Source organism: Pelmatolapia mariae, linkage group LG23 (assembly GCF_036321145.2).
Source record: "Pelmatolapia mariae isolate MD_Pm_ZW linkage group LG23, Pm_UMD_F_2, whole genome shotgun sequence".
Lineage (NCBI taxonomy): Eukaryota > Metazoa > Chordata > Actinopteri > Cichliformes > Cichlidae > Pelmatolapia > Pelmatolapia mariae.
Window position 1 is genome coordinate 44,897,727 of NC_086246.1, and position 23,422 is coordinate 44,921,148.

The window sequence follows — 23,422 nt, forward strand, 5'->3', positions numbered from 1 at the left end:
ATCCAAGTTGCAATTTGAAAGCAAGAAATCTCCAAATCGCTGGATAGTAAAACCATTAAAAACAGAGTACTACATGAACATAGCATTGACTTATTGTGGCAAATATTTGTGGCAAAGCAACCTCTCTGATAGTGCCAAATGTTGTGACAACCATCACGTACTTTTCCAAGGCAGCTATTGCAGAAATATCTTGTCAAATATTTGCCCTGGCACTTCACCATACCTTAGAAGCTAAAAAAGGGAAGTTCATGTGGATCAAATCCTCTAAAAATAGCCACTATAGGGTCAAGGTCTGAGTGGCAGAAATCAGGAGATAAATGAGGTCCTCATCCAAAGAGAGTTTAATGGGTAAAGTCCAGAGTCAGTTCAAGCACGTACTATTTTATGAGTGTGTCAAATTTTAGCTTTGATTTGTGATCATTAGGTTGCTTGGTGAGTGATGTAACAATCCCCTTATAATAGGTGCTCTTTAAGATTTGTTTGTAATTTTCCATGGTGTGGCTTGGGAAAGCATGTGACACAGAGAAGATTTCATATCAACTAGACACAACCTCATGTGAGGCATAAAATAAATGGGTAACTTGAGAAATTTATTGCCTTCATGGGAAATGATTTACTCGCAGAGAGTAGCTGACATGCTGCCAGGGTTTTAGTGGCTCTCTGGGAACAGTGCAGATTACAGAAAATACTTGTATAGCCAATAAAACGTGTCCTAGGGATTATCATTCCAACAGTATTTATCTTAAAGCTCTGCCTAAGAAAATTGGCTGTGCAGGATTTTTAATTTGTTGGGTGTGATAATAAAATATTTTAAAGCAGAGAAGCCAAACATGATATAAACTGCAGTGAAGAGATGTTGGCTGAGCAAGCTTGAGCCACATTTATGTTTGGGCCACTATCTCTTGCTCAGTATCACTTTTTACATGGTTTTGGTTGTGACTTGTTTCAAGCAGCAAATAGTTTGAAATATTTTCCTTTGCCTGCAAATCTGATTGTATTTTTGGGGAATTCGATACTGTCTGGTTTCTCCTTAAGTTATCATATCAGTGTATAAAGACTTTAGTCACGATGCTGTAGCCTCGAGCAGGGTTTTTACTACTTAACTGCAGGTGAAATGACGACCTCATTTGGGGGAAATGGATACTGTAACCTTTATAGAACACAGTAAATAATACTAAATTAGCCACGCTCCATTTTCTTCTAATACCTTTTTGTTTTCCTGTTCCCTAATATCCGTGGACAGAGAAAACGACTGAGTGGACAAAAATGTGTTTATTTTGTCCAGATAATTGAGGCGTACACGAATTTCAAATCAAGCTGTCTGATTGGCCAGAGTGTGGAGTCACAGCCGTCAATCATCCCCGATCTTAATACCGATTGGTTTCTGCTTAGATACCCTCTCACTTCGCAACAACCCAACCTGTAAGCAAGAAGAAGAAGCTACGCTATTCGCGTACATCTTACGCAAACTTAAGTCAGACAGGTCTTCGCTCGTCTTCAAAATACGTATCTGACGTTAGATAGCCACCTTTGGCAGCAGGTGAGGTCAAATGCTGAGGGACGGAGCGGAAGAGCTTTGCCGACAGGTGGAGGAAGAAATATTTTAGCTTTAAGCTAAAAGGCAACAAATGGACAAAAACAAGACGGAGCTGGTCGAAAGCCTCATAATATGGGTGAGTCTATTTGTGAATGTGTCGCCGAAACCGCGGAAGGGATTGAAGTCACCTGTTCGTTGCTGGTGGGGGTGTCAACGAAAGAAACTAGAGAGAAAATGAAGCAAATCTGACGATTTGTTCGGACGGTGTAATGGCAGAATAAGGTCGTTATTAGAGAGATTAGCTTCTTGTGCAGCTGTTGTTCGTCTCTGTGAGTCGATAGGTAGGAAATGTAGCTGGGGGCGGGGGGTCCTGCAGTCTGCTGAATGTAAAGTTAACACCTAGCAGGTGCAAAGATAAAAATCCTTTAGTTTATGTGGTTTGGCAAAACTCAGGCTGCTAATCCAATTAACCAGGGGGGTATTTGCGGAATGTCGCGGTTTGGATTTTTGCTAATGTTAAGTAACTGCTTAAATGTAGCAAACAGCAGCAAGTAATAAGGCACTTTGCGCTTACAGAGAACAAACAGTTTTGCTGCCTGTCTTGTGGTTAGTAATAGGATAAGCGCTGGGTTAATTAGATCTCGTCCAGGATCCACGATTGCTGTGTCTGTCAGTAAGCCACTTTGTTGAACCCGTAACTTTGAACAGCAGTGTCACTAAGTAACGGGTCAACTTACCCAATGCCAAAAAACAAGAAAATGTGTAAAGGTGTCCCATAAAGGGAGTAAAACTTCCTATAAACTCTTTAAAACCGTGCTTGGTGGTCTTTAAATTGTATCGTGGCTATAGCTGCACTGTTCTTGCGGAAGGATATTGATATTCGACTGGGAGAATTAACCGTACACCGTGGCTGCTGCTTGAATTATTTACATCATCATGTAAGCAAGAAAGCCTTTGTCTTTACTTGGGTCTGCGGTGGTTTCTTTGCCACTGTTGTCCTGTGTGTCCCTGTACATCCTGCTCTAAAGATTTATCATTTCTTCTATGTCCTAGTGCTGCTCGATTATGGGAAACGTAATTGGAATTGTTTTAGTCAATATTGAGTTGTTGTTTTTTTAATCTCAGTGGTTTGACTTTGGAATCACTGTGCAAATGCAGAAAGGTAAAAAACACTGCTATAAATGAGACAAACAAGACTAAAGAAGAACACAAATGAAACAGTGCAAAGTGATGATGTGTCTTATTCTGTCCTCTCATCTTTCCTTATTCTCTGTAGAGGTTTTGAAACAACTACAGTGCCGTGAAAACTATTTGCCACCCTTCTGATTTCTTTTTTTGGGGGATTTTTTGTTTGTTTGTTTGTTTGTTTGTTTTTTGTCCCATGATGTTTTAGATCATCACATTTTAATATTAGACAATGGTAAGCCCAGTAAAAACAAAGATGCAGTTTTAAATGATGATTTCATTTGTTAAGGGAAAAAAGTTTTCAAACCTACTTGGCTTATCTATGTTGAAAAAGAAATTGCCCCTCCCCCATCCTTTTAAATCATAATTAACTGTGATTAACCAAATTTTTTTGGAAGCCTGAGTTTAATTTCACTATTAAATCACAAAAGCACTTAGATGGAACCTGTCTGACAAGGTTAAACAGGCCAAAAGGTCTCAAAAGGTAGCATCGAACCACAGTGAGACCCATTGTCCACAAATGCAGACAACTTGGAACAGTAGTGAACAGTGGTAAGCCTACCAAAATTATCATCAATAATCCATCAATGACTCATCATGTAGGTCACAAAAGAACTGCACGTCTCCCTTGCCTAAGTCAAGGCTGATCTTTGCGATTAAGAAAGAAACTGAGCAAAAATGCCATCCATGGAGGTTCCAAGGAGAAAACCACTGCTGACCAAAAAGGAAACAACGGCTTGTCTCACATGTCCAAGACTTTTGGAGAAATATACTGTGGAGTGACAAGATTGGACAAGACACATTGAACCTTTTCAAATGTTTGCATCCCATTACATCTGGCATAAAACTATCATACCATTTCAAAAACAGTACATCATGTCAACAGTCAAACGTGGTGGTGGTAGTGTGATGGTTGCTTTGTTGCTTCAGGACCTGGACAACTTGCTTTAATTGATGGTGACATAAATTCTGCTCCGACAATTAGTTTGTGGCTGAATTCAAACAATTCTGCAAAGAACAGTTGGCCACAATTCCTCCACAGCAGCTGTTCCCAAAGTTAAGAGTGCTGCGGCCCACTTAAAAATGAAAGATTCCAGAGGGGCCTGCCATCATAAAAATCTGTACTCTTAACAAAATATGAAACAGTGCTCCATTTCCACGAAAATTTTATTAAAAAAATAATAAAATAAGTGACTATAAATTGCTAATGCTACCCAGTCATATGCAAAGTATAAAGGCCAACGTTTGACCCAGTTGCCACTGCAGCACAAACTTCAATAATAGTAAATTTAGGTCAGAGTAATGTTCTGTTACCAGTTTGAAATCACTTTTTTATATAAATAAATATATTTATATAAACATGTACATACTTGTGAGTAATTTCACACTGAATTTCTGTTATTACTGTGGCCCACCAGGGGGCCCTGGCCCACACTTTAAGAATCACTGCTGCATAGCAATCCCAGAGACTCATTGTCACTTAACACAAACACTTGCAGTTCTTGCTGCTAAGGGTGGCGCAACTAGTTATTAGGTTTAAGGGGCAATTGCTTTTCACACATGTCCAGGTATGTTTAAATAGCTTTGTTCTGTTATTGACAAAATCATCATTTAAAGGTTTCTTTCTATAATAATATTTTTTTGATCTAAAACAGGTAACATTTTTTTTGCAAATATGCAAAGAAATAAAAAATAGAAAGGGGGCAAATACTTCACAGCACTGTATGGCATCTCAGAATCTTTGTAATGTTGTAGTTAAAGTCTTTAAAATATCTTTGATGGTGCACTACTACATTATTCCCTTGGTTTATCAGTCATCATAATATTGTTTTGTTTTCTGCCTCTCAGCTGCAAACTTTCAACACTCCTGCACCCTGCCAAACAGTGGAGGAGCTGACCACTGGAGCAGCAATGTCACAGGCTCTGCATCAGATGTGAGAGCACATGCTTTATTTATTTGCAGCCAGTTAAGCTTGAGTAATTCATGTCACACATGCTCCTGCCTGCTCCACATTAGGTCAAACGTGCACTGCTGGAACAGTTGGGATAGTGTGCTTGCATTTTTTTTTTTTGCACTCATGACCTCATTAGTTCCTCTACTATAGAGAGAAAGGGTCCTGATGCTTTAAAGTGCACACAAACAACAAGAAAACTACTGATATCTTATTACGTTTCTGGCCAGCACCACATTGTAGTCATTGACAATGACCCCTCACAGCAAGAACATTTTGGGTACAAAGTAGAGCTGCTTAATTATGGCAACAATCTTAATCACAATTATGATGAGGATTATTTATCACAAAAAATTAACTTAAAATGATGTGCATTTGTTAAACTTTTTAGTTTAACAAAGAGAACAGAGAAAGTGCCCCACTGTAAAGGAAAGGTAAAGTGAAAGCACCATTTCAAACACTTGTTGGAGGTTTTAATTGTAAGTGAATATCAATTTCAGTTAATTGCACAGTTATAGCTTTGTGTGATATTTCTGAGAGCGAGCATGGAGTTTGCATGCTCTCACCTATCACATGTCAGATATTTCCAATAAGATAATATCTTACTCATTTAATCCACAATCAGTGGGTTAGTTTAGAATTCAAACATTTTCTCCTATTACAGAAACAATTTTGCCACTTTGCCTGACAGAGTTGTTCTAAAAGTCAAAAGCGTCTCTTCTATGGAAACCCATTCTCACCTACTTAAATTCTGTTTGGCTAAAGGAAATCTGGCTCTTCCCCATGTACAACCCACAGCTGAATAAAAGAACCTGCCTGTTGTATCTCATTTAATGCTGGCAGTTGTAGAAATTAAACAGCTTGAGTAGAAAAGGTTGTAGCATTTATTTCAGAAATTTCATGCACATAACATGGATATCTAACAAAGAATGTGAACTGTACACTACTAAACAAGGACTCTTGTGTAGAATAAGTCTTACCATCTCTTTGCTTCAGAGACCCTGCATGGTTCACTGATGGATGGCTCAGTCGTATCAAAACAGATGTTGAGGACAACTGGAGATTAAAGGTACAAAGTACTATCATGCCCCATGTTTGCTTTTTGTTCACTTTGTTTTTTTTTTTAATTTTTTTAAATTTTTTTCTAATTTGCTGAACCCTTTGTGTGCTAAATCCTTTGTTTGCTCCACACCTGCCAAACTGTCCTTGACACTGATCTCCAAGCTGCTCCAGGGGTTCTGCTTCTGGCTTAAGCGTGCACTCTGACTCTGCGCTCTGACTCTTCTGGTGAAAGTGTGCATGTATGTTTGTCCAAATATGTCAGCTGTAAAGTGTAAGGATGGAAAAAAAAAAAGCCATTTTCTCTACATTGATTTGGTTGTGATGCTTTATTCCCTGCTGCTGCCTTGTCCTCTCCCCTGAATGCTTTTTTTCATGGACACATCCTTTATTGCAGCGGTCCCCAACCTTTTTTGCGCCACGGACCAGTTTATGTCCGACAATATTTTCACGGACCGGCCTTTAAGGTGTCTCGGATAAATACAACAAAATAAAACCAGCACCGGTACCAAAAAAAGAAGATTTATTCATAACACATGGGAAAAGACCCAGGGAAACCAAATTTTTTTTTGATACTTTCTCTTTATTGATTTTCATCTTATTTTACATACAGAACTAAAGAGGGCAAGGGAAACCAACACATTCACATATGTTCACATAGTCCAAAATACACATCGCCTCGTCTTACTTTCATACATTACATATTACACAGGTGCATGTTCCATTCAAACAAATTTGCAGCTGTCCCTCTGCATCACAGAGGTATCAGATTCTAGTCTCTTGACGTATAACGATCCCACCTTTCCCAAAGTCTCTCTCCTTTCTCCTTCTGCAGCCGCAGTGAGAAGGTAATCAGTTCCATATGATGAATTGTGTTAATAATGTCTATGACCAGCTTCCGTGTAGGGGGGCTTGTCTGTAACCAACATTTAGTAATTGCCTTTTTGCATGCAACCATAATTATTTTCAGTAAGTATGAGTCTCTTTTATTTATATCCTCAGGGATATTCCCAAGGTACATGGTACTAAAGGAGAAGTCCAGTGTTACTTCCAGCACATCCAACACCAATTGTTTAATTTCCTCCCAAAAGGTCTTCAGTTTAGGGCATGACCAGAAGACATGAAAGCAACCTGCAGCGGCCTCCCCGCACTCCCTCCAGCATGAGGCGCCTGAACCACTTATTTTGGATTTCTGCTTTGGTGTGATGAAGAATCTAATTAAATTCTTCCATCCAAAATCTCGCCATGTTAAAGAATTTGTGGTAGATAACACATTCTTCCACATCTGCGACCAATCTTCCTCTGAGATAATTATACCTGCTTCTTTTTCTCATCGATGACTGACATATCTTGTTGAGGTCTTTTTCATAGCTATAAAACTTCTATACACTTTGCCTATAGTGCCTCTTATAATGTTCTCACCATAAGCATCCATAAATATTTGGATCACCCCACTAACAACTGCGTCAGGCGTTCTAACTTCCTTCCGGAAGTAGCTCCGAACCTGTAGGTAACGATAAAAATCTTCCCTGCCGATCCCGTAAATCTGACCCATGTCCTCAAAAGTGATCATCTCCCCATGCTTAACTATCCTACAGATTGCAGTGATTCCATGCCTGGACCACTCTCTAAACTTATGGTCTAACAATGCTGGAGGGAAGCGTGGGAGATACGCCGGCCATCCCAGCAACCCTATTTCCCTATTAAGTCCAAAATTTTTAATCACATCTGCCCATTTTTTCAGGGAAAAACTTACACAGAAATTTTGCATCTGATACACCTGTGGCAATCTCTCAAGAGACCCCAGAACAGACTGTATTGGGAAATCCATCAAGGAAAGCTCAATGTCCTTCCATTTTGCCTCATACTTAGAGTTACACCAGCACACTAGAGGTCTGATCTGGGCTGCCAGATAGTAATCCTCAAAGCACGGTAGGGCCATGCCCCCCCTCTCACCAGGCAGCTGCAATGTTGCATATCTCACTCTCGGCCTTTTATTTCCCCATATGAATCTTGAGCAATGCATATCCCACTCCCTAAATTGTTTTGCTGGAACCTCCACTGGAAGTGCTGCAAACAAATATAGCAGCTTTGGGAGGATATTTATCTTTATCGCTCTAACTCTGCTGCCCAGATCGAGGTGGAGCAGACCCCACCTCTCCAGATCTTCATATATCTTCTTGTTCACCCGATTATAATTAACTTCATATAACAATGCAAGGTCTTTTGTCAGCAGGATCCCCAAGTACTCCATTTGAGGTTGATGCCATCCGAATCTATATTTAGCTACCAATTGTCTTGAGGGGTTAAAAAAGAATGTCAAGATTTGAGTTTTTTGAATGTTTAGTCTATAACCAGACAGTCTGCCATATTCTTCCAGCATTTCCATAAGCAGCGGGATTCCCTCTTCCGGGTTTCCTAGCGCTACCAGCACGTCGTCTGCATACAAGCAAATTTTATTCTCCACGTTCCCCGTTGTAACCCCCTCCAATCGAGTCTCTTCCCTGATGCACTGAGCCAACGGTTCAATGAAAAGGTTAAAGAGCAGCGGGCTCAACGGACAGCCCTGCCTACAGCCACGTTGTAATATTGTCCGATTTGAGAGGCTGCCGTTAACTTTGATCCTCGCTGTTGGAGACATATAAATCATTCTTATACATTGAATAAACCTGTCACATAGCCCAAATCTCTTCCAACACATGAAACAGAAATTCCCACCCGACCGTATCGTATGCCTTTTCTGCATCAAGCCCAAGGAGAACTGCTCCAGTTTCCCCTTTAAGTATCTGGTCAATAATATGAATGGCCCTTCTGATATTATCGTGTGTTTGTCTGTTACCAATGAAGCCTGTTTGATCCTCCTCAATCAGCGTGGGCATCAATGTACTTAACCTCTTAGCCAAAATCGCGGCAAATAGTTTATAGTCTATATTTAACACGCTAATAGGTCTATAACCTCTGGGGTCAGTTTTATCCTTCCCTGCTTTTGGTATGACAGAGATATACGCCTCCCGCCACGATGGTGGGAGCGCCCCCCCACTCAGTGTGTAATTGAAAGAGGCCTTTAATAGTGGGATTAAGGGTTCCCTCATCTGCCTATACCACTCTGGTGGGAATCCATCACATCCTGGAGCTTTGAAAGTCTTGAGCTTTGAGATCCCAATGTTGATTTCTTCTGCTGATATTTCTCTGACGAGTTTTTCATTCTGCTGCTTACCTATAAATGGTAGATCTAAGCTGGATAAGAAATTCTGAATCTTATGCTCATCAGCTTTATCCGGTTGTGTGTATAGCTCAGTGTAATATTCTTCAAATGCTCTCTGAATTTCTTCGAGTTTATTAGTTATCTTATTAGTTTTTAAATTTCGAACTTTATGAATAGTGTTCTCCTGTTGTTGCCTCCTGAGTCTCCATGATAATAGCCTAGCAGCTTTGGGTCCTGCCTCATAACACCGTTGTCTATTATATTTTAATTTTTTTTCAATTTCCTCACTTAAAATTTGGTGGATCTCCTGTTTAACCGGCCTCATCTGCTCCAATACCTGGGGGCACCTTGTAACGGCATGCAGTTGTTCCAATTTTCCCAGATTTTCATGCAAATCTGACAGCTTTTTTGCTCTCACCTTCTTTAGGACTGCACATTTTGCAATAATTTTACCCCTAAGGTATGCCTTAGCCGCATCCCATAAAATTGTAGGATTAACTGTTCCATTGTCATTGAGTTCTAAATATGTTTTTAACTCCTGTCCCATTTCTCTTTTAAACGAGTCATTATTTAACAGACCTGTGTTAAGCCTCCATAAGGTGTTTTTGGGGCTAGCTTTAAACCCAATCTTCATAGTTAATCCTGAATGATCAGACAAATCTCTCTGTCCTATTATACAATCCTTCACTCTGTGGAGATCTTTACTAAAATTAAAAAAATAATCAATCCTCGAGTGCATATTGTGTCTCGCTGAATAAAATGTAAATTTGCGTTCATTTTTGTGTAAATATCTCCATATATCTATAAGCCCCAACTCAGATAACATTGTTTTTACTTGTTTCTCTAATTTAGTTCCCCTCCGGTCTCGGTTAGTTGTATCCCATTTTGGATGGAGAAGTAAGTTGAAATCTCCCGCACATATACATGTTCCAACACTTTCCGTGGCAATAAGACTGAATATCTCCTTAAAGAACCCTGTACTACTACCAGGGGGTGCATATATATATTACACAGCGTGACATTTTCCTGTTCCATTTTCCCTTTCACCAACACAAATCTTCCCTCTTTATCTTTATGTTCTCCCGTAAACTCAAAACCAACCTTGTTCGGTATCAGAATGGCCACTCCTCTTTTTTTCCCAGATCTATGTGAGGCAAAATAAATATTTTTGAATCCCATTCTCTTCCACTTCTCGTGTTCCTCCTTTGATAGATGCGTTTCTTGCAGAAATGCAATATCAATTTGTTCCCTTTTTAGCTTTGAAACTATCTTACTCCTCTTAATGGGATTCTTTATACCATTTACATTCAAAGACAGTACCTTATAATACCGCATACATTCTATATATTTCCAACTTATTTTCCTGCACCAACATAACAATACTCCCAGCCCTCAGAACACATAATAACCACACATGAACAAAGACAGAACTTGTCTTAACCAAACAAACCAGGTCTTCCATGAGAGAGGTTTTTTTTTTCTCCTCTCAGTCTGGGGGGAAAAGCCACAGTGTGGGGCCCCTCTCGTTTCCTATTTTAAAAGAAAAAGGGAAACTAAAAAACAAAAACAAAAAACATGTGAGTCACCTGCATCGGACCCTCACCACTCCATGATCAAAGGGCGATCGACATCCCAAGTTCCATCACGGCCAGGGGAGAAGGCCATCCAATCATATACCCCTATATCAGCAGCCCGGTGCACCTGTTGATCCATGTTCATCTTAACAGCGAAACGGGGTGGGTGGGGCGGCGGGTGTTACTCCTCCATACCGACGTCCTCCGTGCGCTGGAAAACCTTCAACTTTTCCCGTGCGTTCCCGCGTAGATCAGCTGTATTCCCGGCACGTCGCGGCCCAACCACGCTCGTCGGTAGCATACTGCTGATCATCTCCGCCGTAATGCCTTTGGGCTTTCTTGTGGCCACCGGTCCCACCGTGTATCCGCGTCTTCTTAGATCCGCCGCAGCTTCCTCCGCGCTATTGTACAGGACCATTCCCGAGTCAAAATGAACCCGCATTTTGGCAAGCGGGGTCTGGAACCGGATGGCGTTTTCTTTAAGTACTTTTTTAACAGGGCCATACTCTTTTCTCTTCAGTTGTATGTTTTCGGCATAGTCGTGGTCAAAGAAAATCCGCTTCTTCTGTATATATACAGGCTTCTTCCATGCAGCGCGTAGGATTTGTTCTTTAATATTGAACTTTAAGAAGTGCACCACCGTTGATCGGGGGGGGTGCCCCCGGAGGCGGCTGCGCTCCCAGCGCCCGGTGAGCTCTCTCTATCCCTAGGTTCTTCTCGCTGCCCAAGTCCACACCGTCCCCCAACTCCGATATCATCATGCTTTCCACATACCTTAGCATGGAGGTGCCTTCTATATTCTCAGGGATGCCATATATCCGTATGTTATTACGGCGTGAGCGCCCCTCCAAATCCGTAACCTTCTCTTGGAGCTGCCTCTGGTTATCCAGCAGCTGGACAATGGCATCCCTCACTCCAATGTCCCATTTCTCCTTCCCTACCATGTTTCTTTCCATTTCTTCCAGACGTTTCCCCACCTCCTCGATCCTGCTTGTGGCGGCGGTAACCTGTTGGTTTATCTCGTGTGTTAACTCGCTCATTTGGGCTTTCATGTCCTCTTTCAAACTTGTTCTCACAAGCGATAGCTCCTTCTTCATCTCTGCCTTAAGGTCTTGCATGCCCTCCGCCACTACTTCACTCACCACCTGTCTGAGGGGGCCTAACGCTGATGTTGAGGCCTCCTCCGCCATCTTCTCACCCTCCTGCTCGGAGCGTGTTTCGTATGTCTTGCTCTCAAGTCGCGTTTCTAAGCTTCGGCCTGGGGTTCGTCCCTTCTTATTTTTATCTCCGCTCATTATTCTTGAGAGGAAAGTCACTTTTAGTGGATTATATTCTTGAATTGCGGATTATTTTAGCTATCGATGCAGGAGCTCCCGTTTATGCTGCTACTCTCGCCACCATGACACCGGAAGCCCCAGGGAAACCAAATTAATGATAAAAACTATAAAAATCCTGAAAACCATGAATTTCACACCCGATCCTCAACTCTCGTGGCCCGGTACCGGTCCGTGGCCTGGGGTTTGGGGACCGTCGCTTTATTGTGCATATAATAGAAGTCTTATTTACATGTGGGTCATTCATCTCAAATCTGTTGCCTGAACATTTCAGATTTTCCTTAAAATGTTATCGTCCAAAAATAAAAATTCTTGTCATTTTGTTGATCAGTCCTGCATGAAAGTTGAATGTAAATAACATTTTCTTTATGTTTGTGAATAAGAATTTCATGTTAAATAGTGTTCTACTTGTTTTATTCATTTTTTTGCATTATTGTTAAACAACTCTATACTCTTCAGAAATTCTCTTCTATAATGTGCCTTTTTTTTATTATCGTGTGATAAAATATGGGACTTTACAGAAATGTTTCCTTTTTTCATATTTTAACTGGCAAATATGCAAACATTTTTTATGTATTTGTCTCAAATTACTCATTCATTTTTATAGAGCGGCCAGTGAAAATTTTTGGCTTTTTTTAGGCTCAAAATAGTTTTTGAGATATATTCAAGTTCAAATATTGCCTCAGATTTCAATGTGCAAAAATAAGGCTTTACAGTAGATGGACAGGCCTTTTAAAAAAATAAAAGGAAGTATTTGATACATGACCTGAAGTTTGACTGCAATTGTTATATAATTTTAGATTTTAAACCATAAGATTTTCAGGCAAATCAGAGGTGGCTGAGCAGAAGTTTGATGATGAGCGATTAAATGACCTAATTTGGTCTTAAGCGTTATCACTAACATTAACTTAATCTACTATGCAACTCAAAATATCTGCCATGAAAAATGTGTGATTGAAAAGTTTCTCTCTTTTATTTTGGTCTGCATGAACATTTATTGTTTTCCATTGTTGTTTGTTCATTTTGATTGATATAAAACAAATATGAGAATATTTTATATCTTTCCTCAGATGAACAACCTGAAAAAGATACTTCAGATGGTGGTTGACTATTATAATGAGGTATGAAGTATGTAATCCTTGTTTATGCAGAGATGTTACGTTTTTGGTAGAGACGACTACAGAATCTGAAAACCTATAAACAGTTGTTTACGGCTTTTCTACATCTTAGAGAAAAGCTTTAGTGAAAAGTTAATGTGCAGCTTTTATTTTCTGTGCACCTTCAGGTCTTATCCCAGGAAATTTCAGATTTTCCCTTGCCAGATGTGTCACTGGTGGCAGAGCATTCAGACCCCACTGAACTGGGGAGACTTCTGCAGCTTATACTGGGCTGTGCAGTCAGATGTGAGCGCAAACAGGGTATGTTGCTGCTTGTGTGTTACACATAATCTCTACACTCATGTAAGACCCAATTAAAGACATTTTGCATGAGCAAAATGTAAAAAAATAAATAAAAATGTTGTAACATGTCACTTACAAAGACGGAGTCTATGAGATTAGAAACCAGTGAGGACAGGTGCTGCATTTGGTAGTTTGACAAAATATTACAATGGTGTGTACGTTTGTGTGATTTAATCTCTCTCATTATATCACCAGAATACATTCAGATCATCATGACCTTGGAGGAGTCTGTGCAGCATGTTGTCATGACAGCCATCCAGGAGGTCAGCCTGTTTTAATACAACATTACTTGCTCTGACAAATTAGCTGTATTAAGGATACTCAGAAACAGCTTTGCTGAGCAGTTCTGCCATTTTAAATATCAGTAACTGTTTCAGCAGCAGCAATAGCGTATGAAGGAGGTTCGAGTATTTGCTTGCATATGCTGAAATAGGTTGAGGCTTTGCAGCTTTTTCAGTGAGTGTATGTAATAAACTCTGCTCCATTTTCCTCTTCAGCTCATGAGTAAAGAGACCAAGACCCCATTTGGCGCAGAGCTGTCAGGGGACTTGGAACAGCAGGTTAGTGTTATTATTATATCCCACTCATTCTGAAAGAAAGTGTGTTGCTAAATGCATTTGTAATGCCCATTTGGTGCGATATGGTGGATATGAATGCATCGGGGGGCAAATCAGGGTTCAGTATCTTGCTCAAGAATACTGTGACATGTGGACCGGAGCAGATAAGGATTGAGCCACCTACCTTCCGATTGGTAGACGACCTGATCTGCCACCTGAGTGACAGCCGCTACTGTATTTCTTTGCAGTTAAAATGTTCCTTTAGAGCCGATTGCAACCTCAGCGTTTGGCTCATAGATATTATTTGCACATATACTGACCTCATAATTCAAAACTTTAGTTGTATTTAATATGATGTTTTTTCTAACATGCATGAAGTCTAAAGTAGTTCAGCTTACTCTAATTTGCTTTTGCTAAGTCAAGCAAAGGACCTGTGTATGCAATTTAAATTGTTGGCTTGTTCAGCTGGTTCAGCTTGTCAGTTTATTGACTTGTTCTTGGAGCGTTACTGTACTGTGCAAACTGCATAAGTCAGTAATGTAACTTTTGTCAGGCAGTTGGCATCGCAGCTGCTGATAATATTGCCATTTCAAAGGAGTCCACCCAACTTATTTCTGTAACTTGATCCTTTATTTTCCTTGATGTGTTTGAGGAAGAACATTGTCACTGTGCAGAGACTACCACTGCTCAAGTATTGACATGAACTGCACATGTAGCGGTGGAGATCTGCATCTTCAATGGGAAAATGAATCGGGGAACATTGATGGTTTTGTATTGATTTTATGAGTAATGTATTTTATGCTTAGTTCTTGAACTTAGCTTTTTTTTTTTTTTTTTTTTTTTTTTTTTAAGAAAAACTTTAGCCGTTTAATATTTGCTTTTTCTGATCCATGTGAGAATCACATCAGTGTCTCTCTTCGATAATTTAACTTCTAAATCCTCATGTGTCCAGCTGAAAAAAGCTCTTGAGGACCTCGCTGAACTTCAGACAGAGAAGGAAGCGCTAACCCAGCGATGTCAAGAGCTGGACCTACAGGTGAGTGCAGACCTGTTACACACAGCCAAGGAGAATTTCGACTGACAAATATTCTTGAATCTGATTAACTAGCGCTCTCTTGCCTTACTTCGCTGATATTCAGGTCTCTATGTCTCCACACATACATGTCTATGTACAGTATAAACAGGAATTGTGTAATGCTTTGCTCCATTGTGTGGAGCTGCTGTGGCAGAATGACCATGAGCTTAGAGTCTGGGCTCAGCTTGTCCTGCTGTGGCATTCAGCCCATGCTCTGCCACTGCTACAAGGCCTCATTCATCACTGAACAGGCAAACTAATTTTAGCATAGGGACTGATCAACTGTTCAACTGGACTCTCGACAGATTGATTTGTTCTGTTTCCAGTCTTGCTCTTCTCTGATCGTAGCGAGGTAAGTATAACATGGTTGTCTGTCCCGCGCAACTAAACTCGACTAAACCAGCTGCTTCAATATTTGTACTCTAACTCGGCTAACAGACGGTTCAGTTGGGATTCTGTTTGACACAGGGCACGCAATGCTTATTTAATAGTTTTTACTGTTTTTCCAGTAATTAACGTAAAGACTTTGCCATATTCTTTTGAGAAAAGCAACATTACATTATTTTGAAATATATATGGGTCTTTTGTACTGATGTGCTGTGTTACTAATTAGGTGTTGTTTTAAAGAGTCAAACTATCAAAATAAATGGCTTCAAGTTAGCCTACAACAGGCCTCACTGAGTTACTAAATACTTTTATTTTACATGGTTTTGTTTGGTGGTAGTAGATAAATTGAAAGTGCATTTTGTAAATATTTTACACGCACAGTAAGAGGTTTTGACATCTTACATTGGTAGTAGGCTCTTTATCATTTACCCTTGCATTTGGAAATGCTGTTGTCATCGAGGACGCCTGTTGCCATGGGTGTATAGTCTGCAGCATCCTGCTGAAGGGTTGCATCAGTCAAAGAAACATGCACATGAAGGTCAGAACCAAAGGTCTACTAGCAGAACTCTGCACTATAATGAGATCACTGAAATTATTCTGTGCTTGACCTGTGATTGTTAATCATGTGCCTGATTGGTATTCATAATAATAATAATAATAATGATAGTGAACATATATCTCAACTTTAGTTGTAGACAAGTTGTAAGGACGTTATGGGATAGGAATTTAAACAGTGATATGTTATTCTCAAACTAATGTTTCATAAAATGGCAACCAGCTTTGAGGTAATGGTGAGTGAGAATGAAAACTAACCATGCATTAACATGTTTGCTTAAAGTGCACTTTGTCTGTACTCTGCTTTCAGCATGGATTAACTGCACTGTTTGTTTTAACAGCTGGGAAAGTAAATTCTCATGGCAGTGGTGTATCTTTTGATGCGATGATGTTGTGACATTTTACTTTGCATGTAATAAATGAAGATATTTATTTTTCCCCCGATGAACCCAGTTCAACTTTAAAACTACTTGTGGGAATGGCTCTCTCACCTTACTTTCCCTGCACAGGTGGCTGTTCTTCAAGAGGAACGGAACAGCTTATTGGCTGAGAATGACGTCCTAACAGACCGAGCTAATCAGCTGGACACATTTGATGACCCAAGCACACCCTCGGGAAGAAAACACAGTCAGTTACAGCAACAGCTAGAAACACTACAGGAGGAGAACTTCAGGTTTGTCCTTTTCTCTTGAAGTGGCTGACGAACCTCCCACCTCACTACGTTGAAAACAAACAATGATGTGTTATGCATTTTCTAGGCTGGAGGCTGCTAAGGATGACTATCGGATCCACTGTGAGGAGCTGGAGAAGCAGCTGATAGAAGTTCAGCACCGAAATGATGAGCTCACCAGCTTGGCAGAAGAATCGCGAGCTCTCAAAGATGAACTGGATGTGCTGAGGTTTGTGTCTGTAATACAACAGATTCGTTAAAGTATTAAATTGTGTAGAGGTAAGATCATACAAATTCAGTAAAATAAAAATGCATTTCAGGCTCAGGATTAGCATCAGTTGGATAACTTAAATTGGTTTGGAGAAAAAGTTAGTGAGGCAAGGCCGAGATTATTTGGACATATGTAGAGGAGGGTTAGTGCTTACCATGAAAAAACAATGTTGAATATGGAGTTGCTAGGTGATGGGAAAAGTGGATGACCACAAAAAAGATTCATGGATATAGTGACGGAACACACACAGAAGGTTGGCGTGAAGGAAGATGATGCTAGGGATACGCTCAGATGGAGACAGATGATCTGTTGTGACCTCTAAAGGGAGTAATCGAAGGAGAGTTTACAAGCAGCCACTTTCTGTTGCCTCCTGCTGCGAAACTAGTAGAAGCAGAAAAGCCACACCCTTCAATGAGTGAAACTGGCTGATGTTTGCGTTTCTGACCTTAACAATAAGGGGTGTCATTTTGCTGGCATGAAATCGGTGTAACACTGGTACAGATTATCTCGTTCCAGTAAATGACTAATTCTAAATCGATAATGTTACAGGAAGTGAAACAATGAGATTTCGAATTTCTTTTGTAAGAGTGTCCTGGGACTAGATAATCAGCAGGTTTTTGAAACTAGAGCTCTTTGATCTCTCACGCAAGCACTGGGAGATCATTTAAGTTCAACACAAAAGGCGCTTACCTTGGATCAAAACGTTCTACCTTAGTGTATAGGTTAAAGTAGAAAGGTGTTATTTCTGAAGACGCTCTTGTTCACGGTTATAATGGAGACTCAAATGTGTGGCAACGATATTTTACAGTCCATCATATTCTTGCGTAGGAAAATGTTTGTTTTGCGATATTTAATATGTAACTAATTTAAAGAGGTAGTTTTAAAGTATGCAGTGAACCTAATATCTGTATTAAAATGTTGCTTATTCCAGGCACAGTAAATTGAGATATGTGCTGCAGTACTGTACATTTCAGTTTTCCCATGTGCCGTATAGGAACTGCTCAGATCGGGTGGTGATGCTGGAGGCTTCAGTGGAAACGTACAAGCGCAAGCTGGAGAATCTGGGTGATTTAAAGAGGCAGATGAAACTGTTGGAGGAGAACAACATGACTTATATGCAAAACACAGTCAGTCTGGAGGAAGAGCTGCGCAAGGCCAACGCTGCCCGTGCACAGCTCGAGACATACAAGAGACAGGTAAATGATATGCAAAAGCACAGCTTGAAATTTCATCCAAAATCCACACAAATTATAAATCTCACAATATAATCATTTGTTTGTAATAATAACATTTATTGGCATTTTATGAGCAATAATGTGTCTGGTGGTGGATGAATTTATATTATTACATTTTCATTTATTTAGGTCCAGGAGCTACACAGGAAGTTGTCTGAGGAGACGAGGCGAGCAGACAACCTGGCGTTTGAGATGAAGAAGTTGGAGGAGAAACATGAAACTGCAACGAAAGAAAAAGAGGTTTAGCAGCATTTTTTTTGTTAGCAATAATAAAGTAATAATTTTCTTCTAGCTGTGATAAAACTCCTAACATTGTTAAAAAATTTCTTCACCACCACAAGAGGATCATCATTGAGCGAGATTCTCTGAAGGAAATCAACGAGGAGCTTCGATGCACTCAAGCTCAGCAGAACCAACTCTCCCAAGCAGGTATCCTATAGGAAAGGTCATACCTGACATTAGTTATTGTGGTGTTGCTATGGTAATCTGAAGTTTGCATGCTTATTTCATATAGGCATGCTTCCCTCTAGCAGCCCCAGTCATGATAACCTGGCTGCTGAGTTGATGCCCGTTGAGTACAGGTAGTATCTTACTGCTGTTGCTGCACTTAATAAGATTTCTACTTTTCCCACCAAACTGATGTGTGTGACTTATGTGTAATTGTTCAGAGAAAAGTTCATCCGGCTGCAGCATGAGAATAAGATGTTGAGAGTGCAGCAGGAAGAGTATGAGCGTGAGAAGATCGCTTCTCTGCAGGCCCAGCTGGAGGAAGCACACAAGACTCGCAGTGAACTGGACACTGAAAACAGGTTAACAGAATTTCTGTCAAGCACTGATAGATGTGATAGAAGCTGTTCTTTTCATACATTTAGTTTGATGTATTTTCATCATTTATCAAACGTATTTGATCTGCATGTTAACCTTTCATTCCTCTACATTCTGGTTAATCTTCAGATTGAACCGAGAACGGATCGGTGAGCTGCAGCAGCAGGTTGAGGACCTTCAAAAGGCTTTGCAGAGCCAGGCATCCAAGCCTGATGATGTAAGTTTGCCCAAATGGGCTGGCGTTAGTACAGAGAAAATGCAGAGTTAATGTGAGCCTGGTATATTTGATGCTGACAGGGTATTACAAAAGAAAATCACTTATACAAGGTAGGTAGATTGATATTAAGACTGAGATTGAGATGGATAGATATTGGTAGAGAAAGATGTATGCATTGAGTCAGATTCATAGGTTTTTGTAATTCTTTCCACAAGGGGTTTTACAAAAGGATGGTATTAACTGTAATTACAGCCATTTGTATACATTCACATAGATGGTTTACAGCAAGATGCAAACCTCTGGTTAAATTCAAGAACAGGAAGGCCAAATTAGACTTTTCCAGAAAACACCTTAAAGTTCTTTCAATCACGCCTTGATTGTTAGTTTTTACTTTAGAGTGAGTCTGTCAGGGGAAATCCTTTTATTTAATTTTGCCATCCAGAATGAATTTCCTTTACCACATTTAATCTTGTACTTCTATTTTCTCATTTTCAGTCAAACCTGAAGCGGAAACTTGATGCACACATGTAAGTGCAGCTGGTCTGAGCTTTGACAAATAACTGAGGGGTGCAAAATGAATTTCTATGTTTTCCAGTAGAGGGAGGTAAAGAAGCAGCATTTTTCTTCCCCTTCAGGGTCCAACTGAACGAGGCCCAGGATGAAATCATGAAGAAGAAAGAGCTGCTGGAGGACCTTCAGCCTGACAACACTCAAACCTGTAAGTTGCACGCTGCGTCATCATCAACACTAGACGCAAAGTGATGGCTTAGTTATAAGTGTTGTTATTTTATTTGAAAGCTCTGAAGGTGGATGAGCTGATGGCTGCTCTTAAGAAGAAGGATGATGACATGAGAGCCATGGAAGAGAGATACAAGATGTATTTGGAGAAAGCTCGCAGTGTGGGTAATATTATTCATGTTTCGTTACTTTGAGTATTGTCTGTGTTAGTATTTCACTTCCTTTGTTCCTACTTGTAGGTGATCCGAGCATTGGACCCTAAGCTGAATCCTGCTACTGCTGAGATCCAGGCTCTGAGGAACCAGGTTGCAGACCGAGACAAGCAGATTCTCAGCTTGGAAGTAAATCTGAATTTTAATCTTGTTCAAACTGAAGTTATATGTTTACTACATTTTTCCCTAAATTGAGTCAGTTTGCAGAGAAGAAACTCTGTATCAGAATATACAGATATCAACAACAGTGTGAGAAAATTTATGTAAGCCATAAATTTCCTGTGTTTACTTCCATCTGGAAGTAAACACAGGTTTTTGAATATGGCAGTCTCTAGCTTTTCCATTATAAAGTTCCAGTAATGTTTTCCCTCTTGCATTTCCGAAACCAGTAAATAAGATTACCTCCCGGTGCCTCACTTTTAGGGCAAAGATCTGAAATTGGTTCATTTATCCTGTGGGGGTCTTTCTGCTGTGAAAGAAGTGATGTGGAAAAGCTTTTGATTGCTATATGAAAACATTACTGCTTACTGCTTGTTTTAAGTTGAAGGGTTGTTTATTTCATTTTATTTTATTTTTTCGTTTAAATGGACTGACATTTTTTGGTTATTTGTCTCATAGCGTCAGTGTGAGCAGGCAAAGCTGAGAGAGTATGAGGAAAAGCTGATTGTCACGGCGTGGTATAACAAGGTAAAGTAAAATGGTACATTGCCTGCAAGATGGTGAGTTACATATTTACCTACTGCCTCTTCTTCACTCAGTGTTTTCTTTCTGTACTCAGAGTCTGAACTTTCAGAAGCTGGCCATCGAATCACGTCTCGGGGGCCGCACTGCCTCCATGCTGTCCCCCGGTCAGTCCTTTCTGACACAGCAGCGGCAAGTCTCAAATGCCCCCCGCCGGGCACTTTCAATCAGCGTGCCTGCCGCTACCTCCAAGTAGACTGTGTCACAGAGCCAAATGTCTCCCTTTATTCAGCTAAGGAAAAATCTATAACCATCACTCCCTCCCATAAGTGACCTTAAACACATCTGCTCTCAAGACAGGGAGGGGTCAAAGATATGCTGATTGGGATCAGTGAGCATCGGCTCATCCAATAGGTCACCCACCTGATGATATTTATGCTCTCCTACTGTACATTGAACCTGGATGGAAAGTTAACCTACTGTTAACTCAAGCAGTGCACAATGCACCAACTCTAGAGTAGACTAGAACACATTTCTACCCTGTCTTTGCTTTGCTGTGCAGCTGAATACTTGTTATAATCAGTTTAGCCTGGGCTCATTTATCTCCTGTCAGGAGTAAGAGAAACATAACTGACTGCTTAATGATATTTAATTCAGAGTTTGAGCCCACTCGTTTTAACGAATGTGATATTAATGAACGCTAAAGCCGAGAACTTGTAACTTTAGATGATTGTTGAAATACGTACAAGTTGAACAATCAAAGTATGCAGTGATGGTGACACGGTCATCAAACAGCAGCATCTGATGAAAAACACAAAGAAGCTTTGAAAAATCAATTCTGTGTCTGGTGCTGGCCACCAACTGCTTTTATGCTTCAGCCACTTAAAGATTTTTACTAAAACGGAAAAAAGCCCATCGTGTAAAGCTGTGAAAATCCTAAACCGTTTAAAGTAAATCCAGGAATATTTTTCTATATTTCCAGGGAGTGATGTTATCTCTGTACTGGCAGTGTGCTCACAGTAAAAACTGCTGGGCCTTCTTGAATCATATTTAGTAGTGACTATCCAAGACTGTAGTCTCTAAATTTGTACAACTGTAATGTAAACATGATTTTAACACCAGCCTTTGATCCAAATGTCAGAATCAGGTTGAACATTTATGTAGTACCTTCAAATTGTAACTTGAATTTTTTTTTCTTACTATAATCAGGTTGTATCGTGAACATATATTCAGGCTCTTTAGTGTCAGCAGAGGTTAACAGCACTATAGAGGAGCAGAATTTGTCTTTCAGATTGTTGGTTTCTTGCTGCCTGTTGCTACACCTTCTAGTTAAACTGCACTAGTTTCACAACACATAATTCGATTCTATTATAATTTTTATAGGAGTATCTAATATTGCTTTGATTTTTCTTTTGAATGAATGACAATTATAGATTTCTGATATTAAAAAGCAGTGACTCCTAAAAATAGGTGGTATCAAGTGTAGCACAGCACAGGGAACTGTGAGTTGTCATTTGTTTGTGTGTAAATGGATTAAAAAAAAAGTGTAGGGGAAAGGCATTATAAACTTTCTGGGTTGTAAGAAGTTAAAATTTTAAAGCGTTTGGATTTCTTGTGAATAAATGCATTTTGTTTTTCTAAACATGTATATTGTATTCTTTTATGACTCGGGGGTGTACAGCTCTATCCTCATTATCCACACAAAGCAAAGGTTTCAGATGATGTGGTCAGTGTGTGCAAATCATCGCTGTGAGCCAAATGTTCAGGCTTCAGAATAATTCAAATTCGCATTTTCATACTGTATTTTTCACCCTACTGTTGTGTGTGGGTGATGCTAGATCATTCACCTGTAGCTCAGATACACTCAGATAAAATGGTCCCAACTACTTACTGTTCAAGCCTGTTGTTTGTGAATTTATCACCTCAGTTTCTACTCTCAGGTCTTACTGAACACTAGTCCAGCCAAAGGCTGATATCAAAGAAATTGCTTCTTTGTTTGCTACACTTTGATAAATAGAAGATTTCTTGGTGAGGTTGTATAATTCAGCAAGCCTTGGCATAAACCTGGGAGTGTTCCGATACATGTAGTTTGAGTCATTTTACTCTGTACTCAGCTCTAGACCATTAGAAACAAACTTCAGCAGGACTCCTGTATTAGGAAATGAGCATGGATGATGGAGCATGGAGTATTAATGAAGTCCAGGGTGTTTGGATGGCACTTTTGAGTTAGTCTCTATTTTGAGTTGGGTGTTGATGTTTCATAATGTGTGAGGGCACATCATGGTCAATGTCTGCAATCAACAGATGACTTTGCATTACACTTATAATTTTCCACATTAGTTGCTGATTTTTTTTTTTATTCAGATCAGTTAAAAACTCTGTGAATAACAATGCTTTTAGTTTGTTACTCTATTTTTTACTTTATTTATGTACTATATTATACATTTTAAAACTTGAGTATTTGTAGTTTTTGAATTAGTTGGATAAGTACCAGAGCATTTTAATTGTGAATAATGAATTTCAACAGAATGTTGAAATGACCTCCTCGGTTTTGGGGTAATAACTGTACATGTCTCTGAAATGTAGGCCTCGGATATTTTGAATAAACAGTAAAAATAAAATAAAAATACTTCCAATTGGCGATGCAGAAGTTGCATTATTTAAATTTAGGCAAGGCAAGGCAAGTTTATTTA

General features: G+C 39.8%; 1 protein-coding gene across 1 annotated transcript; it reads left to right on the forward strand.

Moving 5' to 3' along the window:
* Nucleotides 1-1,414: 1,414 nt before the first annotated feature.
* Nucleotides 1,415-22,371, forward strand: hook1 (hook microtubule-tethering protein 1). Its single transcript, XM_063466056.1, has 22 exons — nt 1,415-1,673; nt 4,571-4,656; nt 5,671-5,743; nt 12,917-12,967; nt 13,132-13,264; nt 13,502-13,569; nt 13,804-13,866; nt 14,816-14,899; nt 16,390-16,553; nt 16,639-16,779; nt 17,816-18,017; nt 18,186-18,296; nt 18,398-18,485; nt 18,571-18,637; nt 18,725-18,865; nt 19,011-19,098; nt 19,594-19,625; nt 19,734-19,816; nt 19,897-19,997; nt 20,076-20,177; nt 20,667-20,735; nt 20,827-22,371. Exons 1-22 carry the CDS (start codon nt 1,629-1,631, stop codon nt 20,983-20,985), a joined length of 2,151 nt encoding a protein of 716 aa, XP_063322126.1. The 5' UTR covers nt 1,415-1,628; the 3' UTR covers nt 20,986-22,371.
* The last annotated feature ends 1,051 nt before the right edge of the window (nt 22,372-23,422 follow it).

What these genes read in the sequence shown, in the direction of transcription:
- hook1 (XM_063466056.1), top strand. Translation starts at nt 1,629, where the DNA reads ATGGACAAAAACAAGACGGAGCTGGTCGAAAGCCTCATAATATGG. An exon ending in TCGAAAGCCTCATAATATGG is followed by an intron (nt 1,674 to 4,570) that starts GTGAGTCTATTT and finishes TCTGCCTCTCAG; the next exon opens with CTGCAAACTTTCAACACTCC. An exon ending in ATTTGGAGAAAGCTCGCAGT is followed by an intron (nt 19,998 to 20,075) that starts GTGGGTAATATT and finishes TCCTACTTGTAG; the next exon opens with GTGATCCGAGCATTGGACCC.